General features: G+C 37.0%; 3 protein-coding genes across 4 annotated transcripts in view; 1 reads left to right on the top strand and 2 right to left on the bottom strand.

Moving 5' to 3' along the window:
• The window catches only part of LOC124168054 (1,5-anhydro-D-fructose reductase-like), a 56,820-nt gene extending 54,416 nt beyond the window's left edge, over positions 1–2,404 (bottom strand). Inside the window, exon 1 of the mRNA XM_046546156.1 lies at positions 2,322–2,404. Coding sequence (XP_046402112.1) covers positions 2,322–2,384 — 63 coding nt within the window. The 5' untranslated portion in view covers positions 2,385–2,404. The remainder of the gene's footprint in view (positions 1–2,321) is intronic.
• A 4,473-nt stretch (positions 2,405–6,877) lies between these two features.
• On the top strand, positions 6,878–14,124 carry LOC124168274 (1,5-anhydro-D-fructose reductase-like). The gene is made up of 7 exons (XM_046546419.1): positions 6,878–7,081; positions 9,411–9,578; positions 10,361–10,549; positions 11,535–11,770; positions 12,396–12,555; positions 13,749–13,846; positions 13,951–14,124. The coding sequence occupies exons 1-7, from the start codon at positions 7,004–7,006 to the stop codon at positions 13,979–13,981; spliced, it is 960 nt and encodes a 319-aa protein (XP_046402375.1). The 5' UTR covers positions 6,878–7,003; the 3' UTR covers positions 13,982–14,124.
• A 1,630-nt stretch (positions 14,125–15,754) lies between these two features.
• The window catches only part of LOC124167856 (rho guanine nucleotide exchange factor 7), a 67,461-nt gene continuing 57,369 nt past the window's right edge, over positions 15,755–25,846 (bottom strand). For both annotated transcript variants that reach the window (XM_046545905.1, XM_046545904.1), the window contains exons 12-13: positions 21,780–21,867; positions 15,755–19,460 (exon numbers count right to left, since the gene is read on the bottom strand). In XM_046545905.1, the coding sequence (XP_046401861.1) occupies positions 19,250–19,460; positions 21,780–21,867 (299 nt within the window). In that variant the 3' untranslated portion in view covers positions 15,755–19,249. The remainder of the gene's footprint in view (positions 19,461–21,779; positions 21,868–25,846) is intronic.

The following is a 25,846-nucleotide window of genomic DNA, read 5'->3' as shown; positions in this document are numbered from 1 at the left end:
ACTATTGTACAACGTTACATGGATATCTATAAAATATCATGGAGCACCAAAAACTGCTGCTTCACAAATTCTAACTTCGCTTCTTAACTATGTCCTTATTAGTAAAATAAGGTTAAACTGTTTTTGTGACTGATGTATTTGTTGTAGGGTTCTGAATTTGGATATAATATGCAAAACGACATGTGTCTATAACAGAAGGGATTTTCTACTCGATTCCTCCAGGACAATACTCACAAGACACTCTAATCAAACGTTTAACGTGTTCAACAAACTTCCGTTGCCAGGCAACCAGGCCGTCACCGCTGGTCTTTACGTCTCGCACTTCCGTTTCGAGAATGCCACTAGTACCATTAGCACCATAATCACCATTCGGTGAAAATATTATGGATGAATATTTCCTAGATTTCTTTCTATGGATATTATTGCTGAATATCCATAAAATATCCAGGGAATGTCACAGGTTTGATGTAACGACATTTGGATATTTTAAATCTTTTTTGGATATCCATGCAACATTTTCTGCTACTTGGGGTGCATCCATAAGTGGACCAAAAACGTCGTGTGAACCCAGCAAAAAGGTTGGCACCAAGACGATTAACATTTCGGTGTAGAATCCTTCGAGTTATTTTTCCTTTTGATCGTGTTTTGATGCGTGCCCACCCCGCAGAAGTTGTGTGACGTAACAAACGGTAATGAGAAAACGACGCAAAGGCCGCGTCAAATACAACCGGAAGTAGCATTATAGCCTTTGGGAGCATCAAATACACCTACGTACTAATTTTGGTTGCAATCGTTGCATCCGTATGGAAATGCGTAGCGGACAAACAAACAGACATCCCCTTTTATACGTATAATAGATAGACAATAGATAAAGATAGGCCATCGGGCGCTGTTCTCGAATCACCTCCCTATGGGGTGTACAAATCTACAACAAAAGGCTTCCGAGAAGCAATAGGGTGGTTTCCATCATCAAAGAAAACGAAATGCATTGATTGCTATTCGTTACCCACCATTTGGGTTTTTATAATTACAAATTATTTGGTTTATAAATCCCAGTTTAGACGAATGGCAATGGTCAATTTTAACCGCATTTGAAAAAGGCCAGATTGGCGCCCATGCGATGCCACTCAAAGTAACGTCACAGAGACCAAGTTTCTATACGAGTAAATAGGAGTTTTACTTCGTCTGATATTACCAATGCATGCATGAGGCACAGAGCTCTGGGAAACATCTCTCAATAATCACCTATTAAAACTGCTTAAGGTCGTAAAGTTTCCTTCGTTTGATAAGGTATTAATAATCCTTATTTAAGCCAAGCGCTATCTGCTAGCAGGGTACTCTGCTACCTGCTAGCAGCCAGCATCAGATCAACGCTCAAAGCCTCGCCCCAAGGTCACCTCACAATGCAGCAGCGGGAACCAGACTGATGTCACACGGGCTTTTCCCATAATTCATACTTAGCCGTCGCGTTTTCGCGCCCTTGAAAATTTTCACTTTTCATTTAATTGCGAAAAATAGATATCGTCATTTAAAAATCTAAAAGCGTGAAATACGTACTCCAGGAGTAATAATCTTTCGATTTAGGGAATAAAAAAATAATAGGAAACCACCCTATTGCAATGTCCAAGTATTTAGTGTTGACCTTGATGTGTACAATGTAAGTGGATTTTTTCAGAGCTCATTATCCTTTTAAGGCCTTGTGTGAATTGGGCTCTTTCTATTTTTCCCAATTCCTTATCACTAACTCAGTGCTATCACTCATTCATGGCGGGTTGTATTGAGTACGTGAGGAGTAAGCCACATTCAAAGTTAAAGGGGGCAGTTCCTTCTCTTGCGACCACCCCGCACTTCGACTACTTTGGACCTAACACGTCCGAAATTTCACTCGGATTTGAACCCGCGACCCTCCCGTCAGAAGCAACGCCTAATAGGAAACCACCCTATTGCTGGTAAATTTTGCTTTTACGTCTCCCAGCACGAGAACTATCGATTCTTTCGGGGAGCTTTCCAATTATGTGCTTCCTTTCCAACTCCGCGAAATGCGGAAATTTCAACAAATATAGCAATCGGATTCGAAAAAAATAGGCAAAAATTGTAAGAATGAGAATCCACAATATCTTATTGCAACATAAACCGGAACCAACAACATATCGTGATAATCATTCATGCTGCGACACGGACAAAAACATAATTAAAAGGAGTCTCCTGAGTGAAAACAAGGGAAAACATAAGACGCTTCCCTTGTGAGTGAGGGTTTGATATTGTGAGTAATTATTTCGCGCCACAAGTTCCGAATAGTACGACCACGACATTGCACCAACCTGCCATGTTCCCAAACCAAATATGGGAATATAGACGTCTTTCGTGAGCTGAATATCTGCCATGTCCACACCTCTCTCCTTTTGGGAACGGAGTAACGTTAATTCAGCTATGACAACCCGTTCGTCAATATCGTTTACTCTCTTATGATCAGTATGATATATATGGATTCTTGATCAATATGTTCGAAGTGTCATTGAACCCGTGAGATACAAAACAGGGCGATATGCGGTGAATAGGTCAAGTGATGAGGAATCAGATAAGACCAGCATTCGAATCACATGAAAGATTACGTTTTCGATACGAAGATAATGGAGAAAGCATGCCTTGTCTACTGTTATCAGAAATCACAGAGCCTACCAATTGGGTGGTTTCTTATTATCTTCTTATTGCCTAAATCGAAATATTATTACTCCTGGATTACGTATTTCACGCTTTTAGATTTTTTAATGACGATTTCTATTTTTAGCGATTAAATGAAAAGTGAAAACAAGCAAGCGAAAACGCGACGGCTAAGTATGAATGCTGGGAAAAACTCCGTGTGACGTATTTCTGGTTCCAGCTGTCGCCTTGTGAGGTGACCTTGGGGCGAGGCTTTGAGCGCTGATACGACGCAGGCTGCTATCAGGTAGCAGAGTACCCTGCTAGCACGTAGCGCTTGGCTTAAATAAGTATTATTAATACCTTATCAAACGTTGGAAACTTTCCGAACTTAGGTAATTTTAATGGGTGATTATTAAGACATGTTTCCCTGAGCTCTGTGCCTCATGCATGTATTGGTAATCTCAGACGACATGAAACTCCTGACTACTCGTATAGCATCTGGGTCCCAGTGACGTGGAGTGGCATCGCATGGGCGCCAATCAGGCCTTTTTCAAATGAGGTTAAAATTGACCGTTGCCATTCGTCTAAACTGGGATTTTTAAAACGAAATAATTAGTATATTATGAATACACTAATGGTGGGTAGCGAATCGCCATCAATGACTTTGTTTTCTTTGATGAAGGAAACTACCTTTTTTTTAAAACTATAAACGAAATTATCATCAACATGGACCACAAAATAAAATGGGTTAGAGTAAAATTAATCTGCCGTTACAACAACTTCTCGGATAGACAAGGAGGACATTCAGATCCGGATTAATAAAACCTTTAATCGAGACAAGGGGTAAAAGTTAGCAATGTGTGGAATCCCGTTTCAAAGAAAATATACAATGATCGAACTCTTGCTTTCCATCCGAATCACATGCATATTTCCGTCAGATCAGGAGTAACGTGATTGTTGTAATTGTTTATAGTTATATCTCAAAGTATTTTGTTCAGTTCACACTTATTCATTCTCCCTGATAACGATGGACGAGTCGTCTGTCGAAATGTCGATGATGTTACAATGATTTTAACCAGTAAACATCTCGAAAAGACTTCACGCAAGTTATAAATTCATTTTATTATTATTTGCAAATCCAAATGAAGAGTGTAACACCAACCAACAAGAGTCAACAATAGAGGCTCTGGATTGGTGATCGCGTCAATGAAATTGTTTTAGCGCAGGTGGTTTTCGAGATTCTTTTACAATGTACGTAAGGATTGCGATTAATGATATTATTATTTTATGAGATGGCTTCTAAGGTAGATGCTCCCATAAATTAATTTTGGCTGAACTAAATTTTGATCGACTATATTGTGACCTCTCGTCACGGGTCAAGGGGAGAAGAGGAGGGATTGGGGTGGACAAGAAAAGGGGAAGGGATTTTTTTTCTTTGGGAGGGAAAGGGGGCGGGGTGCGCGAGAAGGGAAAGGAACGTATGAGTGACCTCTTGGTGATCGGTACGCTTGAAAGAACGAGAGCCTTCTACAAATCCTTCGTTTAACACAAATTTAATGAAAATAGCAAATGATCGTAAGTACATAATCATACATCAGATTGCCGCTTCCTTGCGGGCATATGAGAGAATCGACTGAATATAACATTAAATGAAAATTGAACAAACAAGGGAAACAACTAATTCTCGCCCGATTGATTTCATCAGTTCATCTTGCACCATCTGATCAAAATGTTAAATGACAGTATAATCACAAGAAAAACGTACCCTGTCCTTACAAACTAATGCACACATACACACTCGCACACGCGGGAGGGGGGGGGGATTAGGGGGAATCGGAACACAGTAAAGATCGGGGGGTGGGGGGGACGGCTCTTCTGCACTGAATGGGGGGAAACAATTTTGGGGTTCAGTTTGGGGTTCGTAGACGACACTGGCCCGGAATCTTCTTAAATCTTGGGGGAGGGGAAATGTCTTATTTCGTGGTTTGGGGCAGGGGCAGTTGTACTTATCAGATCCGTGTCGCGTCAACGCTGAGAGCTGAGTTTCTGCTTTTCTTTGCGGCTCCTGGTGAGGGCTGTTGCCTTCCGCCGTGTCTCCTTGATGGGGTAGCGCGGGACGGCTTTCCTTTGGCGACGGAAAATTACCGATCAATCTCCTTTCTCCTGTCGCGCTTCAATTTAGCCTGTCCACCCACGCCACATCCCGATAAACCTCCTCCGGCTGCGTATTTCGCCAGCAACACTTAAAAAAACAGGCTGACTTCTTCCTTTAGTTTGGCAATCTTACGCCCAGCGTGACCGCGTGACCCGACTCGTTCTCCTCCCGGCGGCCAATGTCGCAGGGTTTTTATCCCCAAAAGTCGGGGTCGGGTCGGGGTGGTGTACCTGGGGTAGGGGCAGTGGGAGGGTCCGTAAATGGATGCTCTCTCGAGTCATATCACCATGGGGGTGAGGGGGGGGGGTGTCTTCGTTCGTTTCACCACACGGGGACTCGGGAAAGCGGGAATTGAAGGTGGGGGGAAATGAATCACGCTAACACCGCTCACTCGCACACAGGAACAATCCACGCACACACACGTATACAAAAAAAACTTCTGCTTGACCATGAGGTAAAGCTCTCCCTCTCTCAAAGCGTCCATTCAACCCATAATGTCACCGGCCAAACGGCGACGGTTACAATATATAGTTGCGTCAAAATATCATTCGATACCCAAGCACTTTCTTGTGCGCACCCAGCGTGGAGTAAGAGGTGGTAAACTGCCCCCCTAGAAGTGAAAATAAATAATTCCAAACAAAAGTTATGAACAAATTTTCCCTTTGAAGAAAAATGACAGAAATATAAGACATGGAAATCAATTTTAAATCATTATATTTTCAAGCAGATGATTATAAAAACTAATAAATTGCTGTCATAGTTTCCTTAACATTTTGGTTTCATCAACATTTTATGTGCAAAAAATGTTACAACTTGAACGACCACAGCTAGTTTCCCCTCCCCCCTCCCTAGTTTTCATTTTGGGTAAGCCCATTCTTTCAGGGACATCAACAACACACTTGAGTGGGCTGTAAGCCAAGGGGTGCAAGTGATTTTCTTTTTCAAAACAGAGTTAGGTACAGAAATTACGTACAGAAAACAAACGGGATCATTAATTAAATGTTTAGTAGTGCATTTGATTTTCCACTCGAAGTCAGCACAGAACAGAGACTCACTCGTACCCCTTGGCAACCAATTTTTGTGTGTATTTCTTCTAACAATTAACTTAACTCTGTTGAGAAAAAAATCACTTGTACCCTTTGGCTTCTAACCCACTCATTTAAGCCTTCCCGAATCGGACGAACTATAGAGAAAATCTGTTTCAACAAGAAAATTAGCCTCACCCAATACAGTTTTGGGTATTGAGAATAAAAAAATTGTTCAGGTGGCTATGCAGAGAAGATGTACTTTAAACAATTTAGCCATGGATTAGTAACAGACCACACATTTTCTCCAGAATGGCGACCAACATAGGAGACTTTAGGATACATTTCAAAATACATATATGTTCTTCAATACTACGATGTTATGGATTTTTTGTCAGTTTTGATAACCATATCATTCAGGGTCTTCCTCAGTCTCCTGCATTTTACCACATGCATCCTAGGTCAAATGCCATTGTTGTTAAAATATTACGTGTCAGATGTTCACAGAAATTTCTCAGACAAAAGCGCATTTTCCGCAGGCAAATATGCAATCAAGGTGCAGCGAATATTTAGAGCAAATGAAGTTCGAGAAATTACACCAATATTACTCCTGACCATAAACTAATTACATCCATCCAAAAACCAATTTGTTTCTCTTATAATTTCCCAAAAATAAATGGTATTTATTTTACTATAAAAACAGCCTCTTAATGCAAAGCCTCCTGCAATTAGGTCAGATTTTATATAAAGCTATAATTTCCAGAGAAAGTAGACAAGAGAACCATGCTTTTACGCTTAGTGAAATAAATACTGATTCTTGTAACGAAATAAGTCTGTATTTTGATAGTAATTACATATGAGTTCCTTATCCATGAGAGAACAGTGCAGGTGAACATATTTTTCAACTTTCAAATATCGAGCCAATACGCGGTTAAAAATGGTTGGTTGTTTCACCACGAGATGAATTGTTAGTGGATAAAGGGCCACTCAGATGACGCTGGTGAATGAGACGCAAGCTCCCCTTACGGCTACTTTAGAAACTTCCACTGAACTACAGAAAACGCTAGCCCGTGTGCCCTACCGGGCTTACGTAAGAAAAGGACTCGCGCTAGATAAGAAAGGCTTGCAGGCCTGTGAACCAGTCTGAATCACTTCGAGGCTATTAGAGACACACAACGCCATGGCTAACAAGCAGCAAATTTATCTTGAACTTTCACCTGGTGTCAAAATCCCCGCACTTGGCTTGGGGACATGGCAGGTAAGTTCTTGTAATGACCACTTTCCTACATACACCTCCACGGGTGGAAATGTAAATATTCCGGGAGAAATAGTGAAATATGTATCTATTCCCCTTTTTGCAGCTGTGATACTTTCAATTTTTCCTCTGAAACTTCGTCACGGGCACAGCCCGTCTGGCATGGTCTGGCATTTACGTGTGAGATATGTTTGAGTACGTTTCTTCATAATGTAGTTTTAAACTCTCCGCCTCACAAAGCTTCGGCCGACCGCCAGAATTGAACCATAGGCTCGGAGGTTACGATTGCACGAACTAACTAGTTGAAAAATATTTTTACCGTCATGAATCTTTTTCGCATCTCCTGTACACTTCAGATGAAGAGGATTTTTAACTCAGTTAACTCTAAAAAATAGATTAGCATTTTTGAACACTGAATCCATTCATATATCCTTGAGGAGAGCTACCTTAATGTAAAAACAAGTGAATTTTATTCGCAGGGTGATGCAAAAATTCGCTTAATTTTGCCGATAGTTTAGATAGATAGATATTCCTGTTTGAACTAAAACTACAACAACTAAGTTGGGGAGTAAATGTTTTGCTAGTGTAATATTGTATCCAATTCTTTATTTTAATTATCATATATTTATTTAAGATATTCAGGAAATGTGTCGGTTTTTAGTTGCGCTTGCGCCTCATTAAAATAAGTATAATTTTTTTGGTAGCACAACTGGCAAAACCTATTCGAAACTTTTCTGTAGACATTGTTATTATGGAGGCATAAGGCTGGTAAATTTTTACTGTTCTCATTGGTCCAATAATATGGTTTTCAGTGGTCCTTATCTTGTAGTCAATAGTTCCTTGAATGCCCATTGCCCTCACAACATAAGTCTGCAATAAAGATAATGAACGGTACAAAAGGAAGAACTTTACACTATAGCAATTGGAAAACGTAATTAGAGGGAATCACTACCAAAGCCCAGTATAGAATAATGTGTCAATTCTAAAATATTATATTTCACTTTATATGGTATCCTCTTCACGGTTTTAGCTTAAGAGTGTACAAGCAACGTAATTTGATTGATATACAGCAAAGCCTCCATTATTCCATTTTTTGTTTACATTTGAATTGATTATCAATCTATCAATTTCTGACCAAGTCTCCACATTCGCACTCATCAAGTTCCCCTTTCTTGCCTATGTATTCTCCATTTCTTACTCTTCTACCATTTTACTCCCTAAAATAACTTACTTTTTAATGGTAGAACCCAAAAGATGAATGAAACAGATATACTAGTTAAAATTTATACGGAAAGGATTATGAATGGATTCTCCGTTCCTCCTTCTAACATAGGTTTGGGCTCTACCCCTCGCCTAATTAAAGCACTGCTGCAATCGTATAGCCTGAGAGGGCACACGGGGCAATGGCCCTCCCAAAGCAATTAATTTTAGCAGAAAAATATTAACATGTAACACAGAGTTATTCTACTCAACCAATATTCTTTCGTAAAACAACTCCCAGACGACCCATCAATTGTGTAATTTTAAGTGCCAAAATATCATAAAATGTGATTTATAGAGAGAAATGTGCCTCATGCATGCATTAGTAATCCCAGACAATGTAAAACTCCCATCCTCTCGTGTAGAAATTAGGTCCCTGTGATGTCACGTGGAGTGGAATCGCATGGGCGCCAATCTGGCCTTTTTCAAATGAGGTTAAAATTGACTGTTGCCATTCGTCTCAACTGGGATTTCTAAAACCAAATAATTTGTATTTTATGAATACAGTAATGGTGGCTAACGAATAGCAATCCATGCATTTCGTTTTCTTTGACGAAGGAAACTACCCTATTGTTTGGGCTCTCCCCTCCGTTATGGTGGATAATCAACACTCTGCTGTAATTTCTTGAAGAAATCTTAACTATAAAACCTCAAACACACTTCATTCCATTCGCAGTTTACTACGTTGACACTCCTGTTCTTGTTTAAGGGTAACTACACAGGAGGTTTCTTGTTAGCGCCTCCAAGAGACACATCTGCTGCACCACTTTGTGGTATCAACACTGTTTCCAGGGGTATGTGCTTGACACTGATCAGATAATTCCCTTTTTTCAGATTCATTACAAACTGTTGATGCCAAGTAGTTAGCGAGACGACTGGAAATTTGAGTTTGATTGCCTTGTTTCTGCATCTGGCTGGTGCAAACAATGCTTCGGTATAAGTAGCAAGACTCGGAAGCCCTCTTGAGTGGTCTCATGAGTAGTGACCCTTACAAAATTATAACCCCCGCAATTGTACTTCCAAGTGTTTTATATATTATTGATAGTGATATTAATTTTATCTTTGTCAAAAGGCATTAGATGATGACGGCGAGAAGGCAATAGACTGTGCATTGGAAGCCGGTTATAGGCATATTGACACAGCTTATGTTTACCAAAATGAAAAAGCAGTTGGAAACATCATAAAAAAGTGGCTCGAATCAGGAAGAATCAAACGTGAAGACCTATTTGTGGTAACAAAGGTGAGTGGGAAACTAATATTTTTTTATAGTAAATCTGGCGCACAAGACAAATTGCATTGTTGTACCTATGTATGTATTATGCATTCGTACTCTACTTCACCATGCAAACACTGATCATTATGGCACATATTCCCTCTTTAAACAATATACATATTTTTAAAACAAGACCTGAAGTAACAGCTTACAAAAAATATTTAAGGTCTCTCCTTTTCTTTTGAATTGGAACATTCAACGCTCTGACAAAACACGCCTACTATCCATGATTAGAAATTAGTAAAAGAATCCTAAAGCAAATTAATCCTGTGCATTAACTATCGTGGCACTATTGGTAATGGGGAAATTTTTCTTATTATTGATAAAGAAGACATTAAAAAAATGAAAGCACCCATAATTTTTTTTGGGTCTGTTACTGACTTTTTGAATTATTCACAACAAAAGTCATCGGCCTTATTAACCCTTAGGCAGATGAGCTGATCAACAGCATACTTAATGGGGTCACCAAACCATGAAAAAGGGCAGTTATTTTTTATTTCTTATTTTAACCTTACCAGAGAATGACTGAATTGTGATGATTAATTTTCAATATACTTTTTCTTTTTCTCCTGTCTACCAAATTCTTTGGCTTAACTCCCCTTTTTGGTCTCGGTGAACCACTCCACTGTATACGTACATGCTGACTTTATAACTAGCTGTGACCGAAAAATTGGTGATTGATGCATGTGATTAAACAAGGCATACTGATTAAATACCTACATCTTTAATTAACTCTCTTTCTATTTTAGCTGCCAAAACATGGGAATCGTCCATCTGGAGTACCAAAATATTTGCAAGAATCCTTGGACAGCCTTGGCTTATCTTACGTAGACCTTTACTTGATACACTCGCCATTTGGATTTCAAGATAAAAACCCCAGCGACCCAAATTCAGAGGAGATTGTAGATGTGACTACAGATCATATCGCCATCTGGAAGGTGAGTAGGCCAAAACCTTGGAACTAAAACAGCACTGATCATCAGTGCTCAATGATTAGCAATAAACCATCTGGTGAAAGTTGCAAAGTGGCAACTTAAAAGAAGTTGCCTCCTCTTTCATGAGTGTTTCTCCAATTGGATTGGTAGGGATATTTCCCAGATTCCATTTATGTTTCCTAAGATATAATATAATTATTGATATAAACTGAGATATATGTAAAATTAATTAATGAGTACACTCATACATGACCCTTGATGTAACTACTTTGGAGTCCTAACGACCGAACTGGTTTTTAACTGCTTGCACTGAACTAACTAACGTAATGAGACTAGGCAATAATTCAGCCCCCTCATTTTATATTTGTTTAGCCCTGAGTAGCTTAACTCCCCTGTAATCCGACATAAATGTTAAGTGATGTTGACTTACTAATGGCTACTGTAAGTACATCATTCATATAGATGAACTCTAATGTCCTTGCAAACAATCGCTATGCCCCATTTTGAAGTGTTGTATCTTGATAACTACTCATTCAGTTGTAATGAAATTAATTGGAAATAATAGGTTGTTTATTTCTACTTATTCTCAATATCATCAGAAACTCATCCTTACATTCATAATTTTTTTAATCTGGCTACGTTTGAAAAAAAGGCATGATTTTTTATGCTCGGAAAATGCTCCACTTCGGCAACTTTTTTCAAGAATTTCGGTATCACATACATGCACTACACAATGACTTACAACACCTTTCCCATAGCTCTTTGAAAGTGTGATTAGTTCACCTTGAGAGTACATATTTGCCTAGAACTTTCTATTTCAACAACAACTGACTTAGTTCATTGAAGTGCTGATCGAGGAGCCTAGGTTTGAATAGAAATTACGCAAGAGCCTCTGCTCACCTCAGTGTCATAAAATATGATGATTCGGTTAAGCCAGAATAACACTATTATTGGGTGGTAAAAATAATGGAAATTAATCTTTGAGCAGGCAATGGAAGACCAGGTGATTAATGGGAAAGCTCGTGCCATTGGGCTCTCCAACTTCAACGAAAGACAAATTGAACGTGTATGGAGTACAGCGGAACGGATAAAGCCATCTATGCTGCAAGTGGAATTACACCTCTATTTCCAGCAGAAAGAGCTAGTTGAATTCTGCAATTCTAAGAATATTAAAGTTTGTGCCTATTCGCCATTAGGCTCTCCTAGTTCATCAAAAGTATTGGGGTTAGTTGGCTGCTTTTTCATTTCCTTCCCATCCCCGTTCATGCTAACATTACAATCATTGGTATGGTATTACCCTAGTAGAAAATCACCCCTAGAAAAATAATGTTACATACTGTATATATCTGAATATAGGCCCCCTTTTCTTCCAAAAATGCCCATGGTAAAAGTAAAGGGTTGACTTTATTCAAACCCATTTTTTTTACTTTTTCCCAAAATTGAAGCCTCAAAATTATGGGGGGGGCTATATTCGTAGACTTACTTAAATTCATGGATATAATTACCGTACGTGTCTGAATGTAGTCCCTCCTTTTTTTCCAAAAATGCCCGTGGCAAAAGTAAAGGGGGGGACTATATTCAAACGCATTTTTTTAACTTTTCCCAAAACTGAAGCCTCAAAATTAAGGGGGGGGGGATTATATTCAGAGGGGGACTATATTCGGAGAAATACGGTATAACTTAATTACTCTCAATCTAGTTGAATTAAAGCTCACTAAGATTAAATCTTATTATTTATTAATGTTATAAATTAAATGCTAGTATGTACTATGATTCTTTGCCACCATAAGGCTATTCACACTATGGTGTATTTGCAGAATCTAATACCAAATCTCAAACTAAATTTCAGGAAGGAAGTACCAGATATTTTGAATAATGAGACTGTTACAGATATAGCCAAGAAATATGGCAAAACCACTGCTCAAATCCTGTTGAGGCACATAATTCAACAGGGTATTGCAGCCATACCCAAGAGCTCAAATCCAAAGAGGATCAAGGAAAATATGGAGGTGAGACTAATATATATGTATGTACATAGTGACCGTACAAGATAAAAGTAAGCTAGCACTGATAAGGCTCAATTTAATATTAGCAAATAAAAAGGACTTATGAGACAGTGAAGATGATACACAGTTTCTACTCATAGCAAAAAAGTCAGTCATCATTGTTTCATCAAGGAAGACAGCCACGATTTTTACTTAAATGCAATTTACCCAGCTAGGAAACAATGAGGGTAATTTCCTTCTATCCACCCAGGGCTAAAAGGCAAAAAAATAATGAGATGAGGAGTAACGGATCTATGGGTAACAATTAATTTCATTTACTCTGCACTTGTACTCATTGGATTAAAAATTAACCACTATTTATAATTTACACATGGCTCTCTGAAAATAGTCGTTACTTTCTGAAAGCTATAGGGCAGTGTTTCCCAAACTTTTTCGAGCCACCGCCCCCTTGGATCCATAAACCTATACTCAACGCCCCCCTAATCGGTATCTTTACAATAATAATCAGAATCATATACTAATTAACCAAATGAATAATTAAAAATTGTAATAATTAAATTAAAAACAATGGCTAATTAAATGACTAATAAATAATTAAGTTCTCTGTGTCGTGAAGTTGTACCAACGATAGACCAAATGAAAATAAACCCCTTCAAACGTTTCCCTTGTGCAAGAAAGGCTTGGAAATATTTTTCAACAGTTCTTACTTTACAATGTAAGAAAACACATGGTTTAAATTACTTCCACAAGCGGGAAACAAAGTAAACTTTAGAAGCGAAGCTTGAAAACGAAGACAAAAGGAAGGTTACGGAACCTTTGCATTTGTCACATTCTCAGGACCCTCCGGCGCCCCCTTGGTACTTTTCGCCCCCATTGACTACAGCAACGCCCCCCAGGGGGCGGTAGTGCCCACTTTAGGAACCACTGTTATAGGGCATGTAGTATTTCCAATAGCCAACATACCAGTTTATACCCATGCGCACGAATTGGCCGAGTTACAGTAATGAGTGCTAGAGTCGCAGTTCAGATGGCAAGAGGTAATACGAAAAATTGATGAATATTAATTATGTAATAATATATTCTTAAACGGCCAATTTGTGAATATAAGTAATAGCAAAGAAGGTTATCCTATCTTCCCACCTGTAACCATGATGAGATGGCCCTAAGATGAATTCCTATTTTGTGGCTCTTTTCAGATTTTTGACTTTGAGTTGAGCAGTGAGGACATTAATAAACTCAATGCTCTTGATCAAGGAAAAGATGGACGTCTCTTTGATTTTTCTATCTTTAAAGGGTAAGGACTTTTAATTGAATTTACCACATTGGAGGAACAATGTTACAAGTTGCTAGTAACTAACTCTTCTTTGTCAGACAAATGATTGCTTTCTTTTGTTTCAGAGCAACTACTCATCCTGAGTATCCATTCTAAACTTATCCCATGTGGTAATCTAAATAAACGAGAGAAAATTATAACAAGTTGAGTTTGAAGCAACCAAGGAATAATGATAAAGTACACGCGTATGTACTTGCATATTGATTTTCAATATAAATAAATTTATGAAGAAAAAAGTACTAAAATTATATATTATTTTCAAAAATCGAAGAGTGGCTGGTTTCTTCTTCAGCTTTGTATACCTTTAAACCCATTACTCAACTGCTGAGACAATGGAACCTGCTATTGATTTGAAACTTCATTGGCCATCAAAGGAAGACAAGGATACGTTAATAATTGAAAGCTTCCCAAGAACTCCCAATAGAGTAGTTTCCTATTTCTTTTTTATTGCCTAAATCGAAAAATTATTACTCCTGGAGTACGTATTTCATGCTTTTAGATTTTTAAATGACGATATCCATTTTTGGCGAATAAATAAATGAAAATTTTTAAGTGCACGAAAATGCAACGGCTAAGTATGAATGCTGGGAATAGCCCGTGTGATGTCATTCTGGTTCCAGCTGCCACCGTGTGAGGTCACCTTGATGCGATGCTACGATGCAGGCTGCTAGCAGGTAGCGCTTGGCTTAAATAAGGATTATTATTGCCTTATCAAATGAAGGAAACTTTCCGACAATAGGCAGTTTTAATAAGTGATTATTAAGAGATGCTTCCCTGAGCTATGTGCCACATGCATGCATTGGTTATCTCATACGATGTAAAACTTCTGACAACTCATATAGCATCTGTGACGTCACGTGGAGTGTCACATGGCTGCTAATCTGGCATTTTTCAAATGAGGTTACAATTGACTATTAACATTTGTCTAAACTGGGATTTCTAAAACAAAATAATTTGTATATTATGAATATACTAATGGTGGGAAAGAAAATTGCAATCGATGCCTTTCATTTTCTTAGATGAAGGAAACTACCCTATATCTGAAAATCACCATAATTGGTGCTGAAAATGTGAGGATGAGCTCGACCACACGAGGTTATGAATACATCTCCGCTTTTATACAATTTTCTTAATAAAGGTACCAATATAATATGAAGCATAAAAAAAAACATTTCCTTTACATCAGGGTAGTATCCAATATGTATCTGATTTCATTCAATAAATAGGCCTCTTTTGAGACTGATATTTTTTTCATTACAAGGGTATCTTAGGATATCCAAAACTTCAAAAATAAAGTTAGAAAATTTCATTGCACATTTTGGGGATTCTAAAGCAAACTCATAGTAGCGAACAGATATGACTCAATATAATCAATACACGAGCAAATTAAATGGTAAACGAAATGAAGTTCTTGATGGAGGAAGTAATCAGGCACTAGTTAGGACGTCTACGTCTAATCTACGTCACATCATGACACCTATTAAAGAATGTGAACAGGACAGTGTTGAGCCTACCAGCCTTTTTATATTATGTAAATTATTTTATGAAATATTAGGAATAACTCATGTAAGTATCACTCATTACACATAACTATAAATCTCACTATGGCATTCCCCGAGGGAAAATCTGGTTAAAATGGGGAGGAATATTTTTAAATAGCCTTGAGTCTGGGACTCAGAGCATTAATTCCACCTGCTCATTTAGCCCATCAAAACTGAAAAATATGGGACCAAAATAGGAACACAGTATCTGCAGTATTAACTCAGAAATCCTTCAGTTCCACATTATGCTTCATAAACAGTATCCTGAAATTCCATGGATGTAAGCAAACTAACGCTGAAATGGTGAAAGAATACATTGAAACAAACATTGAAATGTCTAGTATCACCAACAATTAAGCAAATTTATTGTTAAGTGGTTAAGAAGAGCGGGAAATTCAATGATTGTCACCGCTGTGAAACATCAACATACAAAAATTCAAGGATCATCAGGTGAAAACACTTTGGACATTGAGGAAGTTGTATCATACAACTATACATATAAAAATGTGTAATATTTGTAACAGGTCAGTTATAACTAAATAAAAATTTCATTCAGTAACTATCAAGCGTGGATTTCTGGAGGAAACTTCATCCTCCAGGATAAAATAATAGGTGCAAAATATAGCTACTAAATTAATTAGAAGGATTCATCTTCATATTAAAAAAATATGGCAAGATTTCATCATAAAGGAAAATACTGTTTCATCACATTTTAACATTACATACAACTCTGAGAAATCACCGTCTTCTTTATAGTTTGCACATTAACAAAAAATTGCACATAAATCTTACATAAGCTAATTTTAAATTACTTCCTGATGAACAATGAGGTCTAATATTAATGAAATGTATAAACTGATGGATATTTGAATGCAAGAATAACTTATAAAATGGTATACTGATGGCAAGCACAACTGTACACATGAAAATTGATAGAAAATGACATGAACATCAAATTACCAGTTCAAGAACTTACACAAAGGCACAAGAGGGCTGTATGAGTTGATGTTATCAATAGGAACTGGTTATACATCAGAAACCATTAGATACCGACACATTTTTTATCAATGGAAGGTTTGCACGAATTTACAAGAGCAAGTCATCAAATACATAATCCAAAAATACATTCTTCAACTCTGTTCGATATTCCAGGGAGGTTTTAGCTACCAGACAGGTTATAAAATATGTTAAATAGTATTAGGTGGTCCGAAACGTCATGAAACAGTACTTTGGTGCTGATTCTTGTAATCAGAAGCTGAAATCACGGAAGCAGAACTGAAGAGGCAGCAAGAGAAAAAATATTGAAGCTCTAAGAAGAAAGGAAGAATTTTTAAAGAAGAAAATTGAAGCAGCTGAGAAGAAAAGGGAAGAAAAAATGACTAAAGTTAAAAGAACAGGAAAGGAGAAAGAAAGTTTTGGAAGCAGAAAAGAATGAAGGCTGCAAAGGTGCCAAAGAAGAAAAAGAAGAAGAAAGAGGAGGAAGGTGAAGTTGCATTGAAAAGACACACCCATTAAGTTTGCCAAGCTCAAGGAGAAAAATGAGCTTAATACCACATTTACAAAGTCTAAGGATGGGGAGAATGATGTGTATAAAGTTTTGTGCATGTGAATAATAATATGAAAATGATAACTTTTCAGTTTGCCAAACTCAAGGAGATAAATGAGCATAACTCTACATTTACAAAGTGTAAAGAAGAGGAGAGTGATCAGTATAACATGACAACCCATTGGGCCAATGTGTCCCTTAAGCAGCCTGCCAATCCCAATGACTATTTTGTTTCTGACGAGTCAGACTGCTCAAGAGATGAGGAAAACGACCCACACAAATTAACAGCTAATGAGCATACACAAAGGCACAAGAGGGCTGTATGAGTTGATGTCATCAATAGGAACTGGTTACACATCAGAAACCATTAGATACCGACACATTTTTTATCAATGGAAGGTTTGCACAAATTTACAAGAGCAAGTCATCAAATACATAATCCAAAAATACATTCTTCAACTCTGTTCGATATTCCATGGAGGTTTTAGCTACCAGACAGGTTATAAAATATGTTAAATAGTATTAGGTGGTCCGAAACGTCATGAAACAGTACTTTGGTGCTGATTCTTGTAATCAGAAGCTGAAATCACGGAAGCAGAACTGAAGAGGCAGCAAGAGAAAAAATATTGAAGCTCTCAGAAGAAAGGAAGAATTTTTAAAGAAGAAAATTGAAGCAGCTGAGAAGAAAGGGGAAGAAAAAATGACTAAAGTTAAAAGAACAGGAAAGGAAAAAGAAAGTTTTGGAAGCAGAAAAGAACCAAGGCTGCAAAGGTGCCAAAGAAGAAAAAGAAGAAGAAAGAGGAGGAAGGTGAAGTTGCATTGAAAAGACACACCCATTAAGTTTGCCAAGCTCAAGGAGAAAAATGAGCTTAATACCACATTTACAAAGTCTAAGGATGGGGAGAATGATGTGTATAAAGTTTTGTGCATGTGAATAATAATATGAAAATGATAATTTTTCAGTTTGCCAAACTCAAGGAGATAAATGAGCATAACTCTACATTTACAAAGTGTAAAGAAGAGGAGAGTGATCAGAATAACATGACAACCCATTGGGCCAATGTGTCCCTTAAGCAGCCTGCCAATCCCAATGACTATTTTGTTTCTGACGAGTCAGACTGCTCAAGAGATGAGGAAAACGACCCACACAAATTAACAGCTAATGAGCATACACAAAGGCACAAGAGGGCTGTATGAGTTGATGTCATAAATATGAACTGGTTACACATCGGAAACCATTCGATACACCCACATTTTTCACCAATGGAAAGCTTGCTTGAATTTACATGAGCAAGCCATCAACCACATATTCCAAAAAGAATAAATTCTTCAACTTTTTTAGATATTCCATTGTGGTTTTAGCTACCAGACAGGTCCTAAAATATGTTAAATACTGTTAAGCCTTTTATCTCCAGAGTAACATTAGAAATATACATATCAATAGCTTAAAATCATTCCACAAGTATCATATTAAAGATCCACAAAAATACAATTTGCTTGTCTTGGACGGTTTTCAATATAAAACTATCTCTTGCACCCTTATAAAAATGTGCGATGCCATACTTAAGCAATAATATGTTATTTTATCCATAGAAAACTGGTGGCTTTGGCATATTTTAAACTTTAGTAAAGCCATTACATATCAAAAACCTCACTGGGTAAATTACGTACCACAAAGGTACAAAGCCAAGGATAAAAAAATACGTACCACAAAGGTACAAAGCCAAGGATAAAAAAAATTGAACTCAATCACAGGGTTGGTAATTGACTTAAAACAATAGTGTCGTACAGTTACAGCATAATAAAAGAAATTGGACACAACCAAGGTAAAAGGCTAAGGTATAGGTTCATGATAAGTTAACATTTTAATATAATGAATTGTTCAATCACATGCATTATGTGATTGTTACTACCTTGGCCATATTTTAGTTGATCACACTGAAGTCCACTCAGGAAACCCTCACAATAATATTCAACATGGATCATTTGAGGATAACATGATTTTCTAAAGAAAAAATTCAACAGAGAAGTGAAGTATGGACGTTAATTCAAACTTCTTTACAAAGACTTTCACGAGACCAGCATTTTTCATTCCAGCAGAGAGGTTAGCTTCAATGAGAATCATCATGTTGGTATTCAAAAACAAGACACATATTTTGGGGCAGGGCTAGTACTTTTTCTTCAAGGGAAAATACTGTTTCATAGAGTATCACAATAGAGAAGTTTGACTGTATTTCAGCAAGAGATACGAGGCTGATTTCTCCAGGTCATTCATGCTCACTCTTCCTGAGGCCTTAATGGAAACGAGAAAGGAATAGGCGTGGAGCCAGCAGAAAGCGGAGAGGGGGTTACAATGTGTGCTTGCACTAGAGCGGCTAGTGCCCTCCTAGCTCTTCCCTCCTCATCGAGACGATCGCCCAGCATGTTCACTCGGGATGTCAATTCCCGGACGTCCTCCTTCAAGGCATAAACTGTGTCCACCAGGCTCCTTAAACAGCCACAAAAGAAACAAAGATAGCCATGTTTAATTATAGGTACGTAGGCCAATGTGGTGGAACTGTTCCACCATCAATGTATAAATAAACTACCACAAGACATTTTGCTGATTATTTTTAAAACTATTGAACAGCACCACTGGATATGACAGACTGTATGATTTTCCAAATGAAAGTCCAACAAATATTTCTGTCGAAACTGATACGTAGTCAACACAAGAAACAAACTTTCTAGGTAGAGTTTCAACAAGTTTTGAATAATCAATTCATTTAAGTGTTCAGCAGGAGATGTGTTAGAGCCAATAAATCACTTAGAAGATGCTCAACTCCCTCTCAACTATGAATAATTTTAATAGGAAAAGTTTGAATACCACTCCATCTTTCAGTCCACTCCTATGTGCTTTAAAGTAAACTGTGGTGCTGCTAAAGGAATTTTGATGATGACATGAATCAGTTCTGATTTTTTTAGGGCTATGCCACTGATTGACCATTCTGATAAATTTGAAGGACACAGCGGCACACTAAAGTGAAAATAATAGCTTTTTCAAGTGATTGAAGGAGGGTTGTTTTGAGATATCCACAACCAAAGTTGTCAGTCTGGAAGGGGTGTTGGGTGTCTGGAAGGGGATGTCCAGATTGAAAATTCGAACAAACAGGCTAGACTGCATTACAGTTCAAAGCTGACTATTATATCCGCTTCATAAATGATTAAATACTGCATCTATATAACAAATAAAGTCATGGACTGGCCTGCTCTGGTGTGCAAGTCAGTACACAGCAGTGATGCCAATTTTGAAAAGAATCATAAGAGGGTCCAGCTGAAAGTGTCAGCTTCTCCTATTGAATTTTCATGGAATTAATTACCTTGTAGAGGGGCTACTAAAATATCAAGGTGATTTTCCCCCTACTATTCCAAACTGTATTTGCAATTTTCCTATCTGACGGTATTTTTGGAATATGTACTCATTTTTATGGGTGATAAAAATGTTACTAAGCACAGCAGAATAATAATCTCGGAACAAATTACGCTTATTTTTGATGCTGAAATGAATTTTAACAGTCAAATAGCACCACCTGCAAGGCATACTATTGCAAATGGGTTGATCAAATATCCAAGATTTCTGACCCTAGCACTTATTTCACAGATTCGTGAGATAAAGGAAAAATCACTGCTTGAATTGTACAGCAATTACTAATTTGTTTACTTTTCTGACATTACATGATTTTCTAGACAGTGAAATACCCTAGCATTGTCATGTGAGAAGCAAGAAAGAAATTATCAGCAGAATAGCCCACGCAAAGAGAGCATTCCACCAAAAGAGAGACCTGCTTACAGTGGGAAACTTAAACATGGAAGTAAAGAAACAATTTAGAAGAACCTACATATTGAGTATGCTTCTCTACGGAAGTGAGGCATGGACAATGACAGCAGCGGAGAAAGCAAGGATAGAGGCCTTCGAAATGTGGTGCTACAGAAGAATGATAATAATAATAATATATTTATTTCACCGTTGGCATATACATGCATGGTTTCGTCAAAAGCATACAGATGGTACAAAGACATAAGTTACAATGTTTCAGGTACATATACAACGATATGCCACATTATTCCTTAATTATGTAGTTTGAATTTCAATTTTAAAAGCAATACACAAAGATACACCATAATTATTTAACAAAAGTATAATCATTTAAAAAGTCTTTTATATCATAATAACATTTATTAATCAGTAACTCTTTGACTCTTTTGAACGCATCAGGAGAGTTAATAGCTAGAATGCTGTTAGGTAGTTTATTGTAAAGTTTTGAGGCCGAGTAGTGAGCTCCTTTTGCAAATAGGGAATGTGAATGCTGACTAGTGTGCATGTCATTTTTGGAGCGGGTGAAGTGTTCATGGAATACGGAGTTAAGATGGATGAAGAATACGGATGAAGATCAAATGGATCGACCGAGTCAATAATGAGGAAGTCCTAAGAAGAGATGGAGAGAAGAGAAGCCTCATGAAAACCTTAACAAGAAGACGGAACAACCTAATAGGCCACATCTTGAGACAAGATGGCCTGATGAAGACAATCGTCGAGGGACAAGTGGATGGCAAGAACGGAATAGGAAGACCTCAAACAATTTATACGGAACAAGTAAAGAAGGATATGAAAGAGAAGAAATACGTAGGTGTGAAAATATGAGTTGATAGGAAAACTGAGTGGAGAGCCGCGTCAAACCTATCTTAGGATTGTTGACCAGTGACGATGATTGCACAAGTGGCCGTGCCACAATGCCATACATATTTAACCCTATACCGTTTGACTCACCTTTCTTCGATGATGCCAATGCCACTGGGACCCTCGATGATCATCTTCTCCTCCTCTGCAATCAGAACTTGGGGACAGTCCAGGAGCACTGTAAGGTAAGCGTAAGAAGTGGAGGGGGGTGCCAAGCATACGTCATCATCAGCAGTCATCAGTCATACTTTCACAGTCTATGTTACACTCTCAGAGGTCATTAAAAAGAAATCAAGTTACGGCCTATTCTAAGGCAAAAAAAATCCACACAAATGGGAAAGCAGCCACAAGGCAAAAAAAATATGTATCACTCAACGAAAAAGTTTACAAAAACTAAAATGATTACTGGGTAAAATACACAAATAATGCAAACAAAACCAGAACACTAAGTTGAGAGGATGAAGTTAACAACAGCAATTAAAATTTAATGGTATGAGGTTAAGGAATAAAAGGGTGAATGAAATTAATTTATGTTTACCATGAGTTAATAATTTAATAAACTTCCAAAAAAGAGAAAGCATGTAAATAATTGAAAAACAAGTGCCAGGCAGCTAGATCAAATAAAATTAAGTACAAAATTGAGTAATAAGTATGATTAGCAATCACTATGATGATCATTATTGGTATGAAATATTAGTAGTAGTATCACTGAGATGAAATCGTTGACGAAGCTTGTATGCACTCCAACAACAAAACATGACTTCCACACAAGATATTATTTAAATACAATAAACTCCTGATTATTATGGTTTATGCTGAGGAGAGAACAGATATTTGGTAAACACATGTAATCCATGCTTTCATTTTTTCTTTTAGGCTCACATTTTTTAAATCAAGCAATGCACTATGATTTGGCTCATAGACCTTCATTTCAAATAGCCTAAAAGACTTGTTAAAAGCTTTCTTCACCAGACCAAAGATCTATTTTCTCTCCCTATCAGTGTAGTATCAATGAACAATGGAGACATAATTATCCACTAAATTAAACGTCCATTGGATAATCCATCTATCAAACCATCTATACATCTATCTACAAATTCAAACCAACCTTGAGGCTAAATCACAAAGTGCAGCATCCATTAAAAACTTATCAATTCAATCAAAAAGCTTTTCCATCACTCATTGTCTTGTGAAGTACCAGAGCAGACGGAAAAGTACCATTGACACATTTCTTCCCATGCAAAATTTTAAGTTACCATGGGAACAAAAGTGACTACAAATTGAATTAAAATACGAAAATCCTAGCATTGTGACAGCAAATTCTTTTAAAAAGAACCATACAAAATGTTGACAACCGGTGAAGAATCATTCATATTTTATCATCACCACAAATACAACTTGAAAATTTCAACAATTACACCCCAGGTTTCAGCAAATTATTAATAATATTGTAGGAAAAAGTAAGGCTGTACTGGTGATTACGTATGTCATCCATTTCCAGGAGATACCGCCTAAAACTTCAAAATCCTTAAATAATTCAAAATATGGATAATCCACCCACATTTAATAATCAGGAGTTTACTGTGATACACGGGAAACAAATTGTCTTGTTGATAGCTATTTTTATAAGTGAAGATTTCATTTATTAATACCACAGAACTTAAAAGGAAATTGAAAATGATCACTAGCCGATGCAGAATAAATATAAATCAAATGAGGGAAATAACTTTCGGGAGGAAGGGCCTTTAGGGGCACTAAAACTTCTGCCAACATATTGATCAGATTTCACAGTTAGCACATTAATGAAGCAAAGATTAAAAATAATAACACTGGCTACATTTAGTTGCAAGGGATATTTCGTAAAAGGGAATTTGGACAGCATGCAAACGCATATTAAACAACCTGCTCCATTTGAAATAACAGTTTTATTTCACTTTGAGGAATAACATTTTGAGTATGAAAATTGAATCACCATAAGATACCAGTATTACAGGAACCATAAGAGGGATAAAGTCAGTTACGTTAATAACAGTTCATAGAGCAAAATTATAATGACAAAGGTGCTTCAGTAGGAAATAGACACTGGCAATATAGGAAATAACAATTGAAGAAGGAACTTTCTAATATATTATTACAGGCTTAGTAGCTTACAGAAGAACTAGACAAAAGAAAGGTGAAAAACCAGAAAAGGCAGCTATAAAAGTTTTGAATTTTCTGATTCTGTTAAATACATTTACCGCACGTTCTGTCTACACAGACTGTCCCAGTTGAGATATGATACTTTATTCAAATTTTAACCCAGACTATCAAAGATCCAGTTTTTTCAATAGTTCCACAGAAAGCTTTCAAACAGTTAAAAAAGGTAAGAAGACAATTTCTGAATCTAGGTCAGCATAAAAACTTTGAAATTAAGCAGAAAAAAATAAAATCATGGGAAAAGAATGAGCAAACTTACTTACTACACAGAGATGTTAAAATCTCAAATGGAAAATAATATCTTTCACGTTTATGAACAATAAAATCACCACGGAGGTTAGGTTTTCATACGAATTTTCAACAAGCCTCATGTAACTATTCCTATAACAACATATGTATTGAGAAAATATTCTGCAAGTTCTCTCACACAAGTTTTAAAGGTCAGAGGCTGCAATAAATGAGTGTACTTCGAATTTTTTTCTAGCTGCCTTTTCAAAACCCTTTCTTTGGGAGAAACACATGTTTAATTTTGACAAAGGTTAGCAATGCTAATTAGCTAATGGTCACTCAAGCACAAACATTATGATATTTCAATCAAATCACAATTAACTCTTAGAGTTAAATATTCTCCATAACACAAAATTTTTCTTTGCCAAAAGAACAATGCAATGTCAAATAGCACCTAAAAAACTGTTTGATTCCAACCAATTTTTGACAAGCCTAAGGACAAGACAAAACTTTCACTTACACGTAAAGCACAAACATTGGAGAAACCATGCCGTTGCAGCAAGTGGTAGACAAACATAACAATCTAGTCGAATAAACTAGTCTAGACTATTAAAATCAATGGTATTGTTTAACATACTTTTTGGAATTCCTATATAATTGGCCCTAGATAAAAAAAATATTTTCCATTAAATGAACAGCACACATCTTTCACAAAGATGAATAAATGGTAAGTCATACACAGACTAGAGATTCCTTTCAGAAATATACCACATCAGTCAAAAGGTATTACTCTTTTAGAAATGAACAAATATATAGTTATGCAAATACCTACACATCAAAATATTGGAGATTCAATTTTTGAAAATTTCATATGGGTATATCACATGCTCATAAATATCACTCGTTTATCTCATCAGCCATCTGTGAGAAGACTGTCACCTTCTCTACATACTTTTGTTAAATTCCAATAAAAACTTTGTGCATTTCGACATTCGCCATAAAATATTTTTTTCACTCGTACTGATCACATAATTAAGCTTGTTCACAGAATGCTGATAGGAGGGATAACCATCCCACTCCATAATGATCGTAAAAGAAAACTCGGGATACCGTAAAACTTCATAGGAGTGAAATTACAATTAATTATGATGGAAACATTTTTTCGACACCTATGAAGTACTTAATGAGTATGCAAGGTAACATTTTGTACTTCATTCTAATTTATTTTGTTATTCTTATGTTTGACTAATCAGAAAACTCGAAAAAAATATTTATTTAGCATATTGAACTCACATTAAACAATGATAAATTACTTCAGCAAGCTCACTATCGCACCTACAAGATAAAAAATATCATCCTGCAAACAAGTACATACTTACACACTTGTCTAAGTGCCAAGAGAAAAAAAATAATGCAAACCATTAAAAAAAGTGAACATAAAGTAATTCTGATGATTGGAAAACTTCAAGACAAATAACTTCCTTGTGCAGTTGGACTTGAGCATGTAAGTGTGCATATCTTAATGCATTCACAAATTACAATTACATAAGTGGGTAAACTGTTCTCGCGATGCCCACCAGGTTAATTATTTCATAGCGGCCAACATTTCAAGCTCCTTCTTGGCCAATCATTCAGCCCTGATGATGAGTGCTGAGACAGAGCTTGAAATGTTGGCCATTATGAAAGAATTAACCCCGTGGGCATCCCGATAACAGTTTACCCACATAATTCAC

Source organism: Ischnura elegans, chromosome 11 (genome assembly GCF_921293095.1).
Source record: "Ischnura elegans chromosome 11, ioIscEleg1.1, whole genome shotgun sequence".
NCBI lineage: Eukaryota > Metazoa > Arthropoda > Insecta > Odonata > Coenagrionidae > Ischnura > Ischnura elegans.
The sequence above is the reverse complement of the archived record's forward strand: the minus strand, read 5'-3'. Positions and strand labels throughout refer to the sequence as shown.